At 44.0% G+C, this 15,967-nt stretch overlaps 1 protein-coding gene across 2 annotated transcripts in view; it reads right to left on the reverse strand.

The window, feature by feature from the left end:
* The window catches only part of CCDC80 (coiled-coil domain containing 80), a 35,171-nt gene extending 19,765 nt beyond the window's left edge, over window positions 1-15,406 (reverse strand). The window contains exons 1-3 of one of the 2 annotated variants that reach the window (XM_014792248.2): window positions 14,662-15,406; window positions 12,172-14,057; window positions 4,141-4,297 (exon numbers count right to left, since the gene is read on the reverse strand). In XM_014792248.2, coding sequence (XP_014647734.1) covers window positions 4,141-4,297; window positions 12,172-14,046 — 2,032 coding nt within the window. In that variant the 5' untranslated portion in view covers window positions 14,047-14,057; window positions 14,662-15,406. Of the gene's footprint in view, window positions 1-4,140; window positions 4,298-12,171; window positions 14,058-14,472 lie in introns of both variants that reach the window. The other variant, XM_004436580.3, reaches the window with a different exon arrangement.
* Window positions 15,407-15,967: the final 561 nt, after the last annotated feature.

Below are 15,967 nucleotides of genomic sequence, written 5' to 3' on the forward strand. Positions count from 1 at the left end.
CCACTTTTCAAAATTCTCTAATATTTACAATATCTCCTCTGATGACTGCAATTGAGAGAGCTTATCCCTCCAACATATTCTTCAAACACTTGTTTTAGCAGGTGCTTTTCACCCCTTGGTTGTCAGGGGTTGATCTTGACATGATACACTTGATGTTAGAGGCAGCAAAGGCAGTGGAATACGATGACTGAACAAGTTAGGGGACAGACTCTCTAGCCTCTGGGGCACAGAGTGATTGATAATCAAAGTCTGAATAAACAGAGAGGGACAGCCAGTGTCTGGAAATCTGATCAGTCACCCAGCCTTGCCTCCCAGCACAGGGTCGCACAGTCTAGAGAAGGCCGCTGCCAGGAGTTGTCACCACTGATGAAAGGAAGAATTGGGGAAAAGGGTGAATTTTTCAGGTGATCCTTAGGAAAAGCAGCATTTTTGCATTGTTGTGGATACTGAGGGTTGTGAGCCTTGTCCATAAAGAACAATTCTCTTCAATAGGATCAAAGACAGAACGAGTATTTTAGGTTGAAAAGTGTTCTATCATTCTCACTGATAAAAGTTATTTTAGAAATTTGGCTATGAATTCCTTCCTCATATGAATAACGAATCAACACTTTCTCTCCTTGTTGCCACATTCCACCTCCATCAACTTTTCCACCTCCCTTTTTATCCATTACCCTTGTGGAAATTAATAAACAGAAACCTCACTAAACTGGAGTCAAGAGGCCAAAAAACGGGTAGCTCTCATGCCCTATGTCCATAACTGAGCCCAACAGCAAGAATAAAGACTGCCTCTTCTTGATTGGCAAGAAGCTCAGCCAATGAAAGACTGTCACAACTCAGCCAATGAAAAGCCACTACACTATTGAATTCTCAATTTCTCCAATGGACTCTTGGTTTACAATAGCCCTCCCAACTTCCTCTTCCCTTCTATAAAAGGGTTTCTCCTCCCTTTGCTGCTGGGGGACTTGCAGGGGGCTCACCATAGTTGCAGACCCAAAATGGCAATTCTTTGCTGATCCCAAATAAACCCATTTTTGCTGGATAAATAACTAGCTATTTGTCTAAGGTCAATACCCTCAAACTCTTCTTCCTTTAAAAGAAGCTATCAAAGAACTTCTTTTGCCCCATAAAAGTGTCCTGTGTGTTCTAACCCTTAAAATTTGGTAATCAAATACCAGTGTCAAAATATTTTTCATCCCTTTATTTTGCTAAGAAAGAAATACGTTTGTTGCATTTTTCCCTCTCTCTCTTCATTCTTCAATAAAGTGCCTGTGCCAGCAAATTCTTCCTATCTGACAGACTTTGTCTGTAATCCATCCTCTTAACGTATACACCAATATTGCTATCCTAGATTGATATTTTAAATACCACTAACAATTAAGAATGCCTTTATATGTTAGTTAATTCTAAACCCTCACACGTAATATACTCTGGGCTGGCAAAACTAGATGGGCTTATTTTGCAATGGAATTTGCCAAAGCATAAATAACTTCCGTTAGGCTAATAATTGAAATCTTAAGGCAAGTTTCCTGGCATTTGTAGGTCCATCATCTATAGTTCAAATACATTTAGCAAGATGGACCAGCTGGTGAGCACAGCCCACACTGTAGTTGGATGTGAGCCTCTGCTTTAAGGCCCAGTAAAAGTCTGGGAGAGTAGAGAGTGCTTGATTTATTTTTAAGAAAAGTAAGGCCATCTGATAGCTTTCCAGCTGAAAATCGGTCAAGGCTGGAGTTTGGTTCGCTGAGACCATGGTGCTTGGCAATCCATATTTTCCCATGGATGACTCCCAGTCTTGGCCGAAAATACTACAGCCTTTCCATAAGGGTAACCTGGGACATGACACAAGGAGAGAAAGGCCTTCCAGGAATAAGATGAGGCACAAAATAAAATGCCCCCCAAATCATGTCCAAGCTGCCATTCAGTGAAAGGCAAACGCCCAAATCACAATACCTGATTTCCAATAAGCCAGAAAAGAAAACCTCAGTCCCTCTACAGTTCATATTCAATCCAGATGTCTGCAAAACAGCAAGATTAATGCAAAAAAATTTGCCAAGGCAGCACCAGATTCTTATAACAGTTAGGACCATATAGAAGGTGAGGTGGAAGATATAATGATTTTTCCAAACTTCTCTGAAATAAGAGATGAGAATTCTTTGTGAAAGAGTTAGTGGATAACACATTTGACACTGGGAACACCTGGTGGAGGAAGGCTTTCATCACCAGCCAGCACCAGTTTCTGTACTGGACCGAATACCTACTTCCTCTCTAGACATCTGGATTATAATTAAGCTCACTGGCTCATGCTACTATTTGAAAGTCCAGGAAGTAAATGGTTGAATCCCAGTTAACCACTGAATATGTGGCTTTGTAGTATTAGTCCCTTGGGCTTCAGTTTTATCTCCAGGAGTAGCAATGCAGCCTGACCTTGAAGAGCAGTTGTGACGGTTCACTGTCAACATTCTGTAATTACTAGGAAGCAATTACAAGTATTTTTCAATTATAGCTGCTCTAGTCCCTGACAGCTCACTGATCTCCATATGACTGCCAGAACAAATGGTGCTGATGAGGACCAAAATAATTGTACTTACTGTGTGACATGTATTTACATATATTATCTTACTAAATCCTCAGCATAGCCTAGGAAATAGATATAACTATGTTCTAAGCTGAGACTTAGGAAGTAACTTGCCCAAGGTCACACAAACAAATAAGTGTGACTGTGGATTTGAACTGGTTGGTTTGACTCCAGAACTTCTTTTGTATCTTTTATTTGTATGATTATTGTTATTTTGGTTACAGTAAGGACACTCTTCTTGTTGCTGTTGTTCTCCCTCCCAAACATACACACAGCAAGGGGATAAATGTCCACGAACCAATCACTGAGCCACAATGGTTTATGATAGGCTGCTACTGCAAAGAATGCTATTTATTTTCCTTTGGAGCTATCTCAGGGAAAGGTGAGCTAACAAAGAGAATGCATAACTGAAACTTCTACCTGAATACGTTCTAGAGACCTGCTGTACAACACTGTGCCTACGCTCTTAAAAATTAGTTAAGAGGGTAGATCTCATGTTAAGTCTTTACACCACAATAAAAAATATATGATTTAGAAAGCAAGACCATATTAAAATCAAATTGACATTATCATGACACAATTACCAGCGATGTGTTCAATTATACCAAGAGCACATGACAGAAAAATCTGTGAGATAATGTGTTATATGTATTGAAGCTAAATGTTAACTAATAGGGAAAATATGTTTTATATTCTTTCAGACGAAATATATTTTATGAAAAATATGCAGAATATACAAATGGTGGAATATGAAGGAGTTTCGTTACAGTTAAAACAAGAATTTTAAAAAGTAGAGAATACATGTGAGAAAAACGATTTTTAGAAAAATAAAGCCCTATAAATATGATAATTATAAAAGAAACTGGGTGGGGCAGATTTGGGGCTTCTGACTATGAGGCTTAACTACTCACAGTAAGTCTTGCAACATCCCCATGAGAACGGCAGTGAGTTGGATCTCAGCTGCCCAATGCTGAGCTGTGCGCCTCACAAGTCTCACACACATCATTAATATGAAAAATTGTGAAAACTCTACATTCAGCCAAATTCTTCTGCTCTCCAAAAGGACTTGGGCGCAGTTCAGTCCATATTTTCAGTGACTTTTCATTTAGCTTAACAGCTTCTCTCAGCCCTAGTTAATTCCCTCCCCAGCCTTGCCAGAATCAAGTACTTCCAAGGGTTTGGCAGGTCCCCATCTGTGAGTGAGTTGCCTGCAGCATAAAGGCGGCAGGAAGATCAGACGGTATTGCTCACAGGCAAGAAGACTCAGGATCTAGAAGAAAGTGTCTGAATACCTCTCTGGTTCTCCCCCTACTGTATCACTTCTCTCATTTTCCTCCACCTTGCTGACTTTCAAACGATAGAGTACTTGCATATTTTTCATTGTAAAGTGCCAAAAACTTAAAGTAGAACCATCTAGAATGGTTATGTAAATAGTTAGGCAAATTGACCTTTGTTACCACATGGAAAGAGCCCTTCCTTTTGACTCCCCACCGACCTCTCCCATAAAGTTTGTCCCACCTTAGCCGTGAGAAAAACAATTACATAATAAAAATGTTTCAGAGAACCTAGCTGGAAGTGGTCGATTTTCATGGTGCTGTTGCTGACAGGCCCAAAGATGGTGATCACGGAGATTTTCCTGGTGGCCATCTTGCAGAAACTTTCCAGATATTCATCTCGCTGTTGCACATACATGTTGTTCTCAGCCTTAGGAGTGGTGATCAGCTGGAGGGGGGCGAAGGCAAGCAAGTATTAATTCATAGTGATAGTTTCACACTGAGGAAAAACCCAAAAGGATGATTTGTAATAGAGGGCTGGTAGTGACCAAGACCTAAATGAAACTAAACTATTCTGTTGCACAGTTAGCATAATTATGGCCAAAAAAGGCCGTTTGGAAGGCTTTTTTTAATGGCTCCACACAGCTTAGAGTTTTCTCCACACTGCCACTATTTACCTTCATAACTCACCTCCATGTATCTTGGTTTTCTCATTTGCGAACTCTGCACAGGAATACTTATTTTGCAAGGCTGTCGTGAGCATTACATGAATATTTGGCGTGTAACAATTGTTAAATAAATTTTATCTTCCTTCCCTCATTTGACCTTCATTATCCTAATTGGCTGCTCAGATATTCACAAATTCAGTGGTTACTACAATTATTTCAAGTCCCACAGGGTTGAGAGAGTTTCATAGCCAGGCCTTGGGCACTATGGAACATTCTATGGTTTAAAATTGATTAGGCAGCCTGGCAGAAAGTTTTTACCATGGCTTTTTGGTCTATGTTTTGTCACATAGAATATATTCCTTGTCATGTGGGGCCTGTGCAGAGCCTGTGGTGGACGTCTTTGATGCTGGAGACCTCCAACGAGATGGATTTTACTGTCAGTTCTGCCTTCTCTTCAATTCAGACCTGGTATTTTTCACCTGGCCCATGTCTTTCACACTCATTTTGAACCCCTGACTTCCTTCTGGGGGAAAAAGAGGAAAGTCAGAGCAATAGAAAGAGATGCTTTAGTCACTAGCCATCTGGAAAAACATATATCGCATTATTTTGGATCAAATGAGGATATCCCTATATTTTAAAGCTCCTCTTGAACCGTCTCTCTGTGAATGTCTCAATGTTTTCATCTAGCCAGATAAAAAAGGCTGTCTACTCCCTTGATTATTTTTGTTGCCTCTTCCTGAGACTTCTCAAATTTTATCAGGCTTTTCCTGAGCAGAAACCAGATCTCTGTACCACACTCCACGAGTGGGTGGGCACAGTGCTGTTGAGAGGTGAGAGGATGTGAAATTTTATTCTGATGATGACCAGGTCTTTGTTGATCTCTTTGACCCCAAAAAGCTCACTAAGCCGATGTCTGCAATGAACACTGTCTTTTCACGCTTTGTTGACCTATCATTGAGCTCAGAGGCCAGTCTCTGTACACTTTCTTGCATTTGACCACATTCAAATTTATCAGCCACTTCTTTACTTTCTCCTCTAACCTTATAAAATATTTCTGAAGTTTGTGGCTATTAGCTCGGCATTTTTCAGAAGGGAAGTCACCATGTTGTCAACCTCTTCCAAATACTTTATCAAAATGGTTAATAAACCTGGTCCCAGCTCGACTCTGCTATTTATTTTTCTCTGTCAGAGCCGTGTTTATTGCTGCCTGAAGCTTTCTTTCCCTTCTAAGAATTCTCTATGCTTGACAAACTACTATCACTCATGAAAATGAAAACGTGTTCAATAGCCTTTAAGTGGAACGTTAACAAAGGTTTTCTCAGATGAAGTTATTTTTTTGCTCAGATCATTATTTAAGTAGGCATGATTTAGTTTGTTTTTGATTTTGTGTTTATATGCGTGTTCAGATGGACAGAGTGGGTAGGAAATGCTTGTTTTAGAAATGTAATTTCCCAAGAGGAAACATAGTAAAATTTCCCCAAATTTATTCATTGCTTCATACTGAGCCTTAAAAAAAATTTTAAGGTTGCTATAAAAAGATACAGTGATGGTATTTTTGGTTTGTCACTTTTTAATTGGCTACATGACATTTGAAAATATTTCTTCAGGTTTTGATGGTAGCCCAAATCTTGGAGTTTTATTTTTAGTTGGTATGTTTTAGGTTTTTCTTTCTGGCTGTTATTTGCTCCCAAACACACTATTTTGAAATAAATAAAATAGATGATTAAGTGACCACACAAAATAGTCAAAAACAAAGGTGAGAGAGAGATTTACTGGTAATGATTTGAGACTCCTTATTCTAACTGAAGGATAAGCCCATATTTAGAATATATTTAGAGGATTTTCTAGGGCACAGCTGCCCGGATGGTAGATGACTGATAATTACCTGCCTCTGTAACTTCAAATCCATACAGAGATTTCCGTTTCGTTCATCTCATCCTTTGCCATGGACCCTCAAAGTCTATGCACAGACCTTGATATGGCAGGATTTCGAGAGTCCTCAAAGCTCCCTCTGGTCTTTTTCTCCCCCTTGTGCATAATTGAGGATTTCAGACAATATATAATCATACAGAACTTCCTCCTCTCCTGCCTGTCAGCTTCTCCCACATTTCTCTGAACACAGTAACCTTAGGCCATGGATACCCAGTGGGAATTGCACTTAAATAAATAAAGAACTCTGATGTTTATTTTCACCTCAGGACCTTTGCCCAAGGATCCCTGAACCCACCCTTGAGGTGACATTCATTTTGCATGACTCATTTCCTAGCTTCGGGCCCTCCACAACCTGGGCCCGGGCTCTCTCTTACTAACCTTTCCTCCTGTTCCTCCCTTATGTCACCTCTTCACCCCGCAGCTAGACTGGTCTAAATTATGAAATGAAAGGACTCTTGGCAAAGTGGCACAGAGAAAGGGTGACTGTAGCCAAAGTTGGAGAGCCTGCATTTTAGTCCTAGTTCAACCCCTGGCTACCTTGTAGCCTTAATAAAGCCACTTAATCTTATGAACCTTAGCTTTCTCATCTTTACAACGGAACAACTTCCTTGCCAACCTCATAAAGTAGTGAGAATCAAGCGAAAAGAAAGCATATGTATATATGTACAGGCTGTGTGCACCCTAGCACCATACATGTATGATGCCTCTGAATAGTTCACCCACATTCCTTCGTGGCCTTGGCCCCTATTACTCCTCCCACCTAGATCGTCTCCCCTCCCCTCTACCATATCTGAATTTGAGCTATTCTTCAAGTATAGCACCCTCCTTAAAGTCTTTCTAGCCCACAATGATCACTTTCTCCTTTTAATTACTATTCTTCTTACTGTCTGCACTTCTCACTTGGAATTCATGGATTTCCTTTATTTACTATTACATTTTATGTTTATGTCACACCTTGCCAACTAGAATGTAAGTTCTTCAAGCCTCTGAAGCCCTGCCCCACCACTGCAGGTGGGAGGAGCACAGATGTTGGCCCACATTCCTCGGGGTACAGAGATCATCCAGCCAGAGGAGAGGGGAGGGACTCAGAAACATGGTCCCCTGGTTATGAATGTCTAGATGCAGTTGGTAAAGACACTCTCCCTCACATTGAATCTGCCCCTCAAGTTTGAATCAGGGAAGGAAGAGGAAACTGATCATCTGAACACATTTCAGAGACTCTTTCCTTGTGTATTGACGTCTCCATCCCATTCATTTTCTAGTTTGGCAGTATTTCAAACAGTATTTAAAATGGTAACCATTTCCAATCCGCTCTTCTAAAAACAGCATCCTAGAAATTCTCAGTAAACACTATTGTCTGGCACTTGGCCTCTTTCCAGTTGGGTGGTGATAAATCAGGGAGTGTATCATGAATTTAGAATCGTGCTGTGATTCCTTTTCATGTTTTTGTTCCAACTGTGTGTTGGCACAAGGAGCCTGAGAGTGTAATGAAGCCAGTTTGCATAAGTAAAGGGAGCAGACAGGAATGGGAAGACGCTAGGGGAGGGTATTTTAAGTCTCAGATTATTCTAAATACTGTGTTAGGCTCAAAACACTAGATTTTTACAGGATTCTGAAAAAATAACATTCAAGCTAGCTGTCTGCCTCAGTAAAGCAGCGCTTTATATCCTTTTCTAAAATTAAACCAAATAGGTACATTGTTGTCCCAGTATCCAGATTTCTGAGCTAAGGTTGAAAGTACTAACCCACTTGAATTACAGGAGATTCAGTCTCCAAAGGATGCTTTCACTTGAACTTGAATCTGCAATTCAACACTCTGAGGCTTTCTGTTAATTGACAAGTGGATCTCAGGGCACAAAATGATGGCTTGTCATCTATACTCCACATAGCCCAATGTTTTAGTGATAAACGGCTTATCTATATTCTCACTGTTGTCGCCCTAAATTGACACCAACCAGTCTGAGGGATTAGGTTAACTGGGATACAATCTATTGCTCTCAACTGACTGCCAGGAAAGCCAGAGAGTTGAGGTGTAGAGAGCTAGCTGGGTATTAAAGGCAGAAACTCTACATTTGTGCTTAGCACAAAACGTTGACAACTGCTATGTCTTACCATTTATCTAGGTAATTCAAGGATGAAAATGATTTTTTTTTGCTGTTTTTTTTTTTTTTGAGGAAGATTGGTCCTGAGCTAACATCTGTTGCCAATCTTCCTTCTTTTTTCCTTTTATTTTTCTCCCCAAAGCCCCAATAGACAGTTGTAGGTCATAGTTGTACATCCTTCTAGTTGTTCTATGTGGGAGACCACCTCAGCATGGCTGGATGAGTGGTGCGAACGTCCACGCCCAGGATCTGAACCAGCGAATCCCCGGCCGCCGAAGCGGAGCGCGAGAACTTAACTGCTGCACCACCAGGACAGTCCCAGAAATGAATTTTAAAATGTTTGTGTTGAGTAACTACTAGGATAATTTCTCAGTTTCCCCTTCACCTTATGGCATGTGCCCACGGGAAGCTCACACCCACAGAAGGCAGAATGGGGAGTGGCTTGAACATGAGATTTAAAATCAAATAGATCTGAGTTCTAATTCTAGCTCTACACCTTGGGAAACTTCTCAATGTCTCTGAGCTTCCGTTTCATCCTCTGTAAAAGGAGTTAGTAAGTCCTTCTTCATAGCATTGTTGTGAAAATTAAACCACAAAGTCTAGGCAAAGCACCCCGCAGGATGTGCCCCTTTCTGTTGTCAGGCTGAGGCAGGGGGTTTGGAGGATTGACCTCTGACCTAAGAATAGGACACCTTGCTCCACCTGCAGCTCTGGCGAAGGCTCTAGGATGCTGTTCACCCAACCACAACCTCTGCTATTGCTGCCATGTTTCTCTAAGGAATGGATTAAGTAGCAGTTATGTGATGTTTTCACATCTAAGGAATGATATAAATAAATGCAAAGCGCTAGGGGTTTAAGATAAATTGTAGTTGGGCACTAGGTTACTGAAAAACTGGGAAGATGAGCTAAAACACCTGCACAGTCTCTTGGAATGCAAATCTCATTTCAGTTTGAGCGCACTGGGTAGGTTGAGGCCAGTTGGAGGTGTATGTTGTCAGCCGTAACTGAACACCTTGCAGAGTCCTAAGCCTTAATGATCACTAGTGGAATCACTGAACTTGCTGAATAACAGCAGCCATACTGGACAGCAAAAATGAGTGGAAGAAAGATAAATGGCACCAACAAGCTCTCCCACCCAGAAACACTAGTCTCCTCTCTGTCTAGTGAAACAGATTCGCTTCTCTCCGTCTTTTGAATTTGTATCATGTTTATTTCATCGTGTCTTTTCTAATCTATGCTTATTTTGGACATCACTAGCTCTTCAGAAAACACATTTCTGCTATGATCATCAGTGGGATTGCAAGACTGAAATGCTCCTGTTGGTACTTTCTCTCTAATAACAAACCTGGTTCTCTTGCCAGCCCCAAAGAACAAGACTGCCATGAGCAAACCCAGCTGTTTCTGTTTTGCCTCGTGTGACATCAGCAGAAGCTGTTGTTGGAGTTTCATTTGCTAGAAATTTATGATCAGGGATACCGTTAAAAGCAGAAAAGACCCAGCTGGGCTTTCAAATCCCTGACTAAGGGAGTGGAAAGACAGAGGGAGAAATGAAAGGCATGACTAATATCAGGGATATAGTAGGAAAACCCCTTTCTTTTGACTCACAAACTAGGGGCAATGGAAGTATTTGCCAGATGGGTGCACAATTACAATCCTGACATTTTACCCATGATTATTTTTCCCCTGGCTAAAACCTAACCATGAGGAGCACTTTGCCTGCCCTGCTGACTAAATGGCCAGGGTTGGGTGATGGGTGTTAGCAAGCTGGACAAAGTCCCAGGTACTCAGGAGGAGAGCAACAGAGCACACCTCTAGCACTTTCCCACACCCCAAAGAGGGCAGTGTGCCCCTACATTCCAGTACCAGGTAGAGTTCTGCTTTGAAATCAGTGATTCTTTTGGTTCTGACTGGAACATTCCCACTTAAATTTATGTACTCTGAGAATAACCAAGCAGCTGTTAAACTACTCTAACAGCCAGCCTATCCTCTGCTAACCTAAGTTTATATAGTTACTTTAAGGCTCTGGTTAAAAACGAGTAATAACATACAAAAAGTCTATAACAAGACATGCACACACACACAAACCTGTAGAATCAACCAAAACATTAGGTTTTGTTCTAATACCTAGACACACTATGGATGGAAGAGCTAAGAGAATTGCTCCAATGCACACTTAAACTTTTTGAAACCACTACGGATAAATGGACACCAGAGTTGCTCTGTTCAGATCGTTAATCCAAATTTAGACCAGACTAGAAAAAGTGAATAACCCTCTGAGAGATGGCTTGAGAGAAGACTGCCTGTCTCTCCTGGTAGGGGGCATGCAGGGCGTGGAGTCACCCTGTACCTTCAGTAGGATAGATGTTGTCCTCAGTGGCATGAGATGGCTCCCTCCCCTCTGGGTATCTGAGAGAATCATTCGTGGCTCACATTACCCAATGTTAATTTCTCACCTTCTTCTCTGAAGTAACTGGATCATACCCTTTCCTCCTAGATAGCCTGGAGTAGATGACAGCATTAAGAAGCTAGGGGTAAAATCTTGGAGGGCCACTAAAAGGTGCAAGGAGACATGTAGAGGAGAAGGAGCATCCTCACATCACTGAAGAACTTTACGTTTAGGATGGGGCTTATTCCTGTCCAGACCCTTCCTTGGGTTTGACCAGATTCTGTTATCATACTTTGGATGGTGGCAAGTAATCCAAAGAGAGAGTTCCTGAGATGGACCTGTGACTTGCTCAGCGCTCGTGGCGCTCAGAACCAGGCAAAGCAGAAGGAAAGACTGCCCATCTCCTTTTTCATACATACACACGCGCACACACACACACACACACCACATGCTCATTTTATAGAGGCTCAAACTGACATGACATCTTGACTCCAAATTCAGCTGTGTCTCTAGGGTATTGGAAATTGGAGCAATTAACCCAGTGGTCCACACTCCATCCTTCTGGCCTCTTACTAGTAGTTGGGCAATGATGGGGGGGGCAACCTTGAGGGGAGAAGGTTTTAGCCAGCTGGTTTTAAAAGTATTTGTGAGGGTCACACCAACAAGGACTCTTCTCCTTTCCCAGGCATACCCACGCCTCACCCAGGCTTACCTTCCCCTTCTGATTGTTGGTATGGACCTAATTAAGGGGTAAGAAAAACCTTGCCATTTTCCCATACATATGCTTCTAGTTCCTAAGGTCATGCAGAGAGAAACCCTTTTCTTAAGTTGTGACTGCAGTCAATGCACGCTATTTTAGGGACTCCTTCCTTCTTGTGTTCTTTGAACTTGGTCAAAGGGAGCTGTATCCAGAACTATCCCTTAGAAGAGAGGAGGAAGGATGGGGGGTGGTACTGACTACAGGTGCTCCCCTGGGCTCATGTCTAAGGTCCCCCCACCACTGCCTGTCCCTTGGGGCTGTGAGTCTGTGTGGAGAGAGGTTCACAAAGCATCTAAACCAAAAGGAGCTGCTGGCCTGGCTGCCCTTCCTTGGCAAACCTCCGGATCTTCTTGACATGGTACAGGTTCAGCCACAGTCTGCCATCCAGCAACGTGATTTTAGAAAAACAACACACCAAATGATAATACACCCTGTCTCAGCCCACAGAACAATGCCAAGGAGAAGGTTACTTACGAGGAGCCTTCGTTTGCCTTCGAAGGAGCCCAGCAGGTCAGTCACTGACCTCCGGGGACTGGAGGTGAGGTGTTTGCTGCTGGGTTTTGGGAAGCCTTCCTGCTCTGTTCTCCCTGCTGTTTTCTTCTTGCTCTTCTCCCGGTCCTGCTTGCTCTTTTTCTCAGCCTTGTCCTTCTTCACTTGCTTTTCACTCTTGAGTAACTTGTCTGCTTTCTCATTCTTCATCTTTTTTTTCTTCTCCTTCTCGGGTTTCTCCAGCTTTTCATGCTTTTTCGACTCCTTTGCCTTTTTGGGGGGAATCTTCCCCACCTGCAGCTCCTCCTCCAGCTGGGAGGCAGTAGGCCTGCTGAGGTCATACTTGTCCTCATACTCATTGCTAAGAATTTTGTCCTGGGCCTTCTTTTTGGGCAGCTTCCCCTTGGCTGGCTTGTGAGGACCTGGCACTACATTTGGGTCCCGGGGGCCATGCTCCCGCCTGTCCGTGCGGTTGTCCCGGAGCCGCCCCGCGCCAGCCCTCGTGCTGTGCTCCGAGATGGTGGTGGGAGGGGCGGCCGTGAAGCTCTCGAAGCTGGTGGCCTTGCTGGGCCTCCTGGTGGTCTGTGACCTCTCCCTGTGCTGCTCCTTCCTGGGTGGAGGGTAGAGATTCTCTGAGGCCACCGGCCCCCTGACAGTGGTCACCTCCGCTGTGGCTGGGGACCTGTGGGCGTCTAATGAGGGATGCACCCGAGGGGTCCAGGGCCTCTGGGTGGTCGGAAAGGCCGTAGTGGTTGTAGGTCTTGCAGCTACAGTTACCACTCGAGAGGTGGCCCGAGTCACTGTTGTGACTGGAGCAGGAGGCAGGGTGGTGGCCCTTGGGGTTGGAGGAGGCGAGGGAGGAGCCCCCGTAGTGGTGGCGGGTCTTCGCATCACCTTCATCCGACTCTCTCTGGTTGGCGGGACGTGTGCTCTCCTCTGGTCTTCTTTCCTCTTCTCACTGCTCAGACCTGGCCTCCCTGCTCCTCCACCGTTGTTCCCCTCCTCCATCACCTGGCCCTCTACCCCAGAGGCCTTACATTTTTGGACAAAACCCTTCTGCCTGATCTTCTCTATTCTGCGGATGGGGCTCTGGTCGATGATCTCATATATGGCCTCCAGCCTGACCGGATAAGGGTAGCGCTCCTCTACCTGCAGCGTCTTCTTCAACAGCACCATGCCAAACTTCCCCTTCTCCAGCTTCAAGAAGCTCATCAGCTTTGGGATGAGGCTGGGGTCCAGGGGTTGCTCCAAGACCCGGCCCTCACTGGTGATCCTCCGCACCTTGCCTCCTTCCTCGCCTGCCTGGTGGAACAGCACAATCTGCTGGATGTGCCTTTCCGCCAGCTCACAATACACATCGTCCTTCAGGAGGCTCATCATGAGGCGGTAGTAGCCTTCCGAGGCATGGGGGGCCGAGATGACCCACACCCTATTCTTCCCTGCAAAGCTGGCAAGGATGTTGGGAGAGCTGGACCCCGAGGGGAATCGCAACATTCTTGACCGAGCTAAGGACCCCTCATCTCGGACCATCTCACGGGGAGAACTCCGGGCTGTTGGTCTCTGCCCATTGATGCCGAAGGGGGCTGGCGGTGCGGTTGCGTGAGCTACTCTCAACACCGGCACACTCCTCCTTCTTTGGAGAGGCTGAAGGTTTGATTGTTCCAGGGTGGTTCTCTCAATTCCCTGAGACCTCCCCATGTGCCTCAGAAACCGAGCTGGCCTTCTGTTGACTGGGGCAACCAGAGGCACTTTCCGCCCTCCATGGCTCCTTCTACTCATGGCATGGGGGTGGGGTTCTGATCCGCACACCAGCCACACTGCCAACAGCATGGTAAAACTGGGTCCCATTCTCCATGTCATTGTGCAATCCTCTTTGGGAAGCAGCAGGGTCAAAAGACAGAAGGGGGAGGGAGAAAAGAAAAAGAAAGAAAATCATTTAATTGCAAACAGAGCTGGGCATTTTCTCTTTTTCTCTCTTGACCAAGAGGAGGGGGATGGGGTGATTAGAGCAGAAGGAAAGAGGTCAGAGAATGGAAAATAGGATGAGATCTTGTTGCTTTTAAACCCCTGTAATTTGTCAGTGCTTAGCAGAGACAGTTACATTAAGCAGGAAACCCGACTCAGTTCCCCATTCAGCATGCTTGCACTGTTTCAACTGACTGTCTGATGGTCCAGAGAAAAGGTACACTGAGCATATTAATTATGACTACATTACCATTTCATTTCTTCAAATAAGCCCCAAAGAAACAAACAAACACACCAAAGACAGAAGGATTACACACTTACATTGTGGCTCATGGAGATGGAATGCGGAGGGTTTAAAAAGCAATCTGAAGTGTGGTCCCAGGACAGTTTCCCAGATGAAACACTTTTCCTCCCAACCCTCTCTCTCCTTTGCGAGGCTGAGCGATACAAAGGGGGTGAGCCGCGCTCCAGCTCCCAAAGTTGCACCCCAGACCCACCGCCTGTCCTGACCTGAGGGCTGAGCTGCTTTCTTCTTTTCTTTTTGGCTGTGTCTTTTTACCTTCTTGACAAGTAGGATGAAGTGAAAGGAGCTGTCCTTTTGAGTCTTTGCATCTCCATTTGTCTGTCGTCTCTGCGCGGTCTCGTGTGTCTGTGTGTGCCAATCTCCTGTGCCGACAGACACAGGACGTCCCTTAAAGTGGAGCCCCAGCTAGTTCTGAATCTCGCTCTTTCTCTCTTTAGAGTTCCAGGATCCTTCTTATCACCCTTTCCCCCACAGTCTGGCTTAGTCCCTTTGTTTCCGAGCGTAAAAGCACTGGGATTAATATGTTTTCCAGACTGAGGGAAAACACAGGAATGTGATGTTAAAAAGGATTTTTTTTCTTTTCCTACACTTCTCTCCTCCCTTTATTTTTCCCCACCTTTTTTCTCCTCTTTTCCTTCTCCTTCTTTTTCTTCTTCCTCTTGCCTGGATTCAGTCCCAGAAATGCCAGGACAACCTCAGTTTTGATCCAAACCAAACTCAAACAACAGCAGCCACTGGAAATCAAGGAAACTTCACTAAGAATTTAACAGATCAGCAAAACACCGCCTCCTTCCCATTTCAACACGTTTAGAGTGGACTCGGTGGTGGTGGTGGGGTGGGGAGGGCCGCTCTTTGGGGTGGGGGAAAGTTTTGAAACACTACACATCATCATAAATCACTTTAGAATAGGATGGCTGAGGACTTAACCCCTTCCATACCCAGTAATCAGGATACTTTTCCTTCCTTTCTCTACTCATGCTGTTCTTTGGAAAGGGAAAATTCTCAGATTTCTGTGCTGCTTGGTTTTCCTAGAGACAGACACTCATTTGGATCAGGGTGCTTGGCTGTACATACACAGACAGCATATATATTTATAGTTCCATGTGTATATTTTTATCTCTTTCTCCCTGCTTCATGCATTTAGTTTGAGGTTGGAAAAGCACATGGAAAACATGAGTGGGTTGTTTTCATTTTATGCTAATTGGGGATCATATTACAGTACTGCGTTCTTGTTCTTAGTTTCTCTTTGGCATGAAAGGAAGCTGGTAAAAGGTTAGAAATGCAGGCAATGTCCTCTGTTCCCCTGAGATTGAGGTTGGCCATTACATCAGGGAAAGGGCATTAAAATCTCCAGTTCTGGGCTCTGACTAGAGACTGTAGGCTAAGACCTTCCTCAGAGGGCATGAGTGTGTGTGTGTGTGTGTGTGTTGCAATAGTTTGCCCTCCAGAGGCTTCAGGTGTCGAGGGTTTTAGGCAATCCTTAGAAGGAGCCATATCAGATTCCAAAGGAAA

Source organism: Ceratotherium simum, chromosome 15 (genome assembly GCF_057802395.1).
Source record: "Ceratotherium simum simum isolate JZ-2026a chromosome 15, ASM5780239v1, whole genome shotgun sequence".
In the NCBI taxonomy this organism is placed as follows: Eukaryota; Metazoa; Chordata; class Mammalia; order Perissodactyla; family Rhinocerotidae; genus Ceratotherium; species Ceratotherium simum.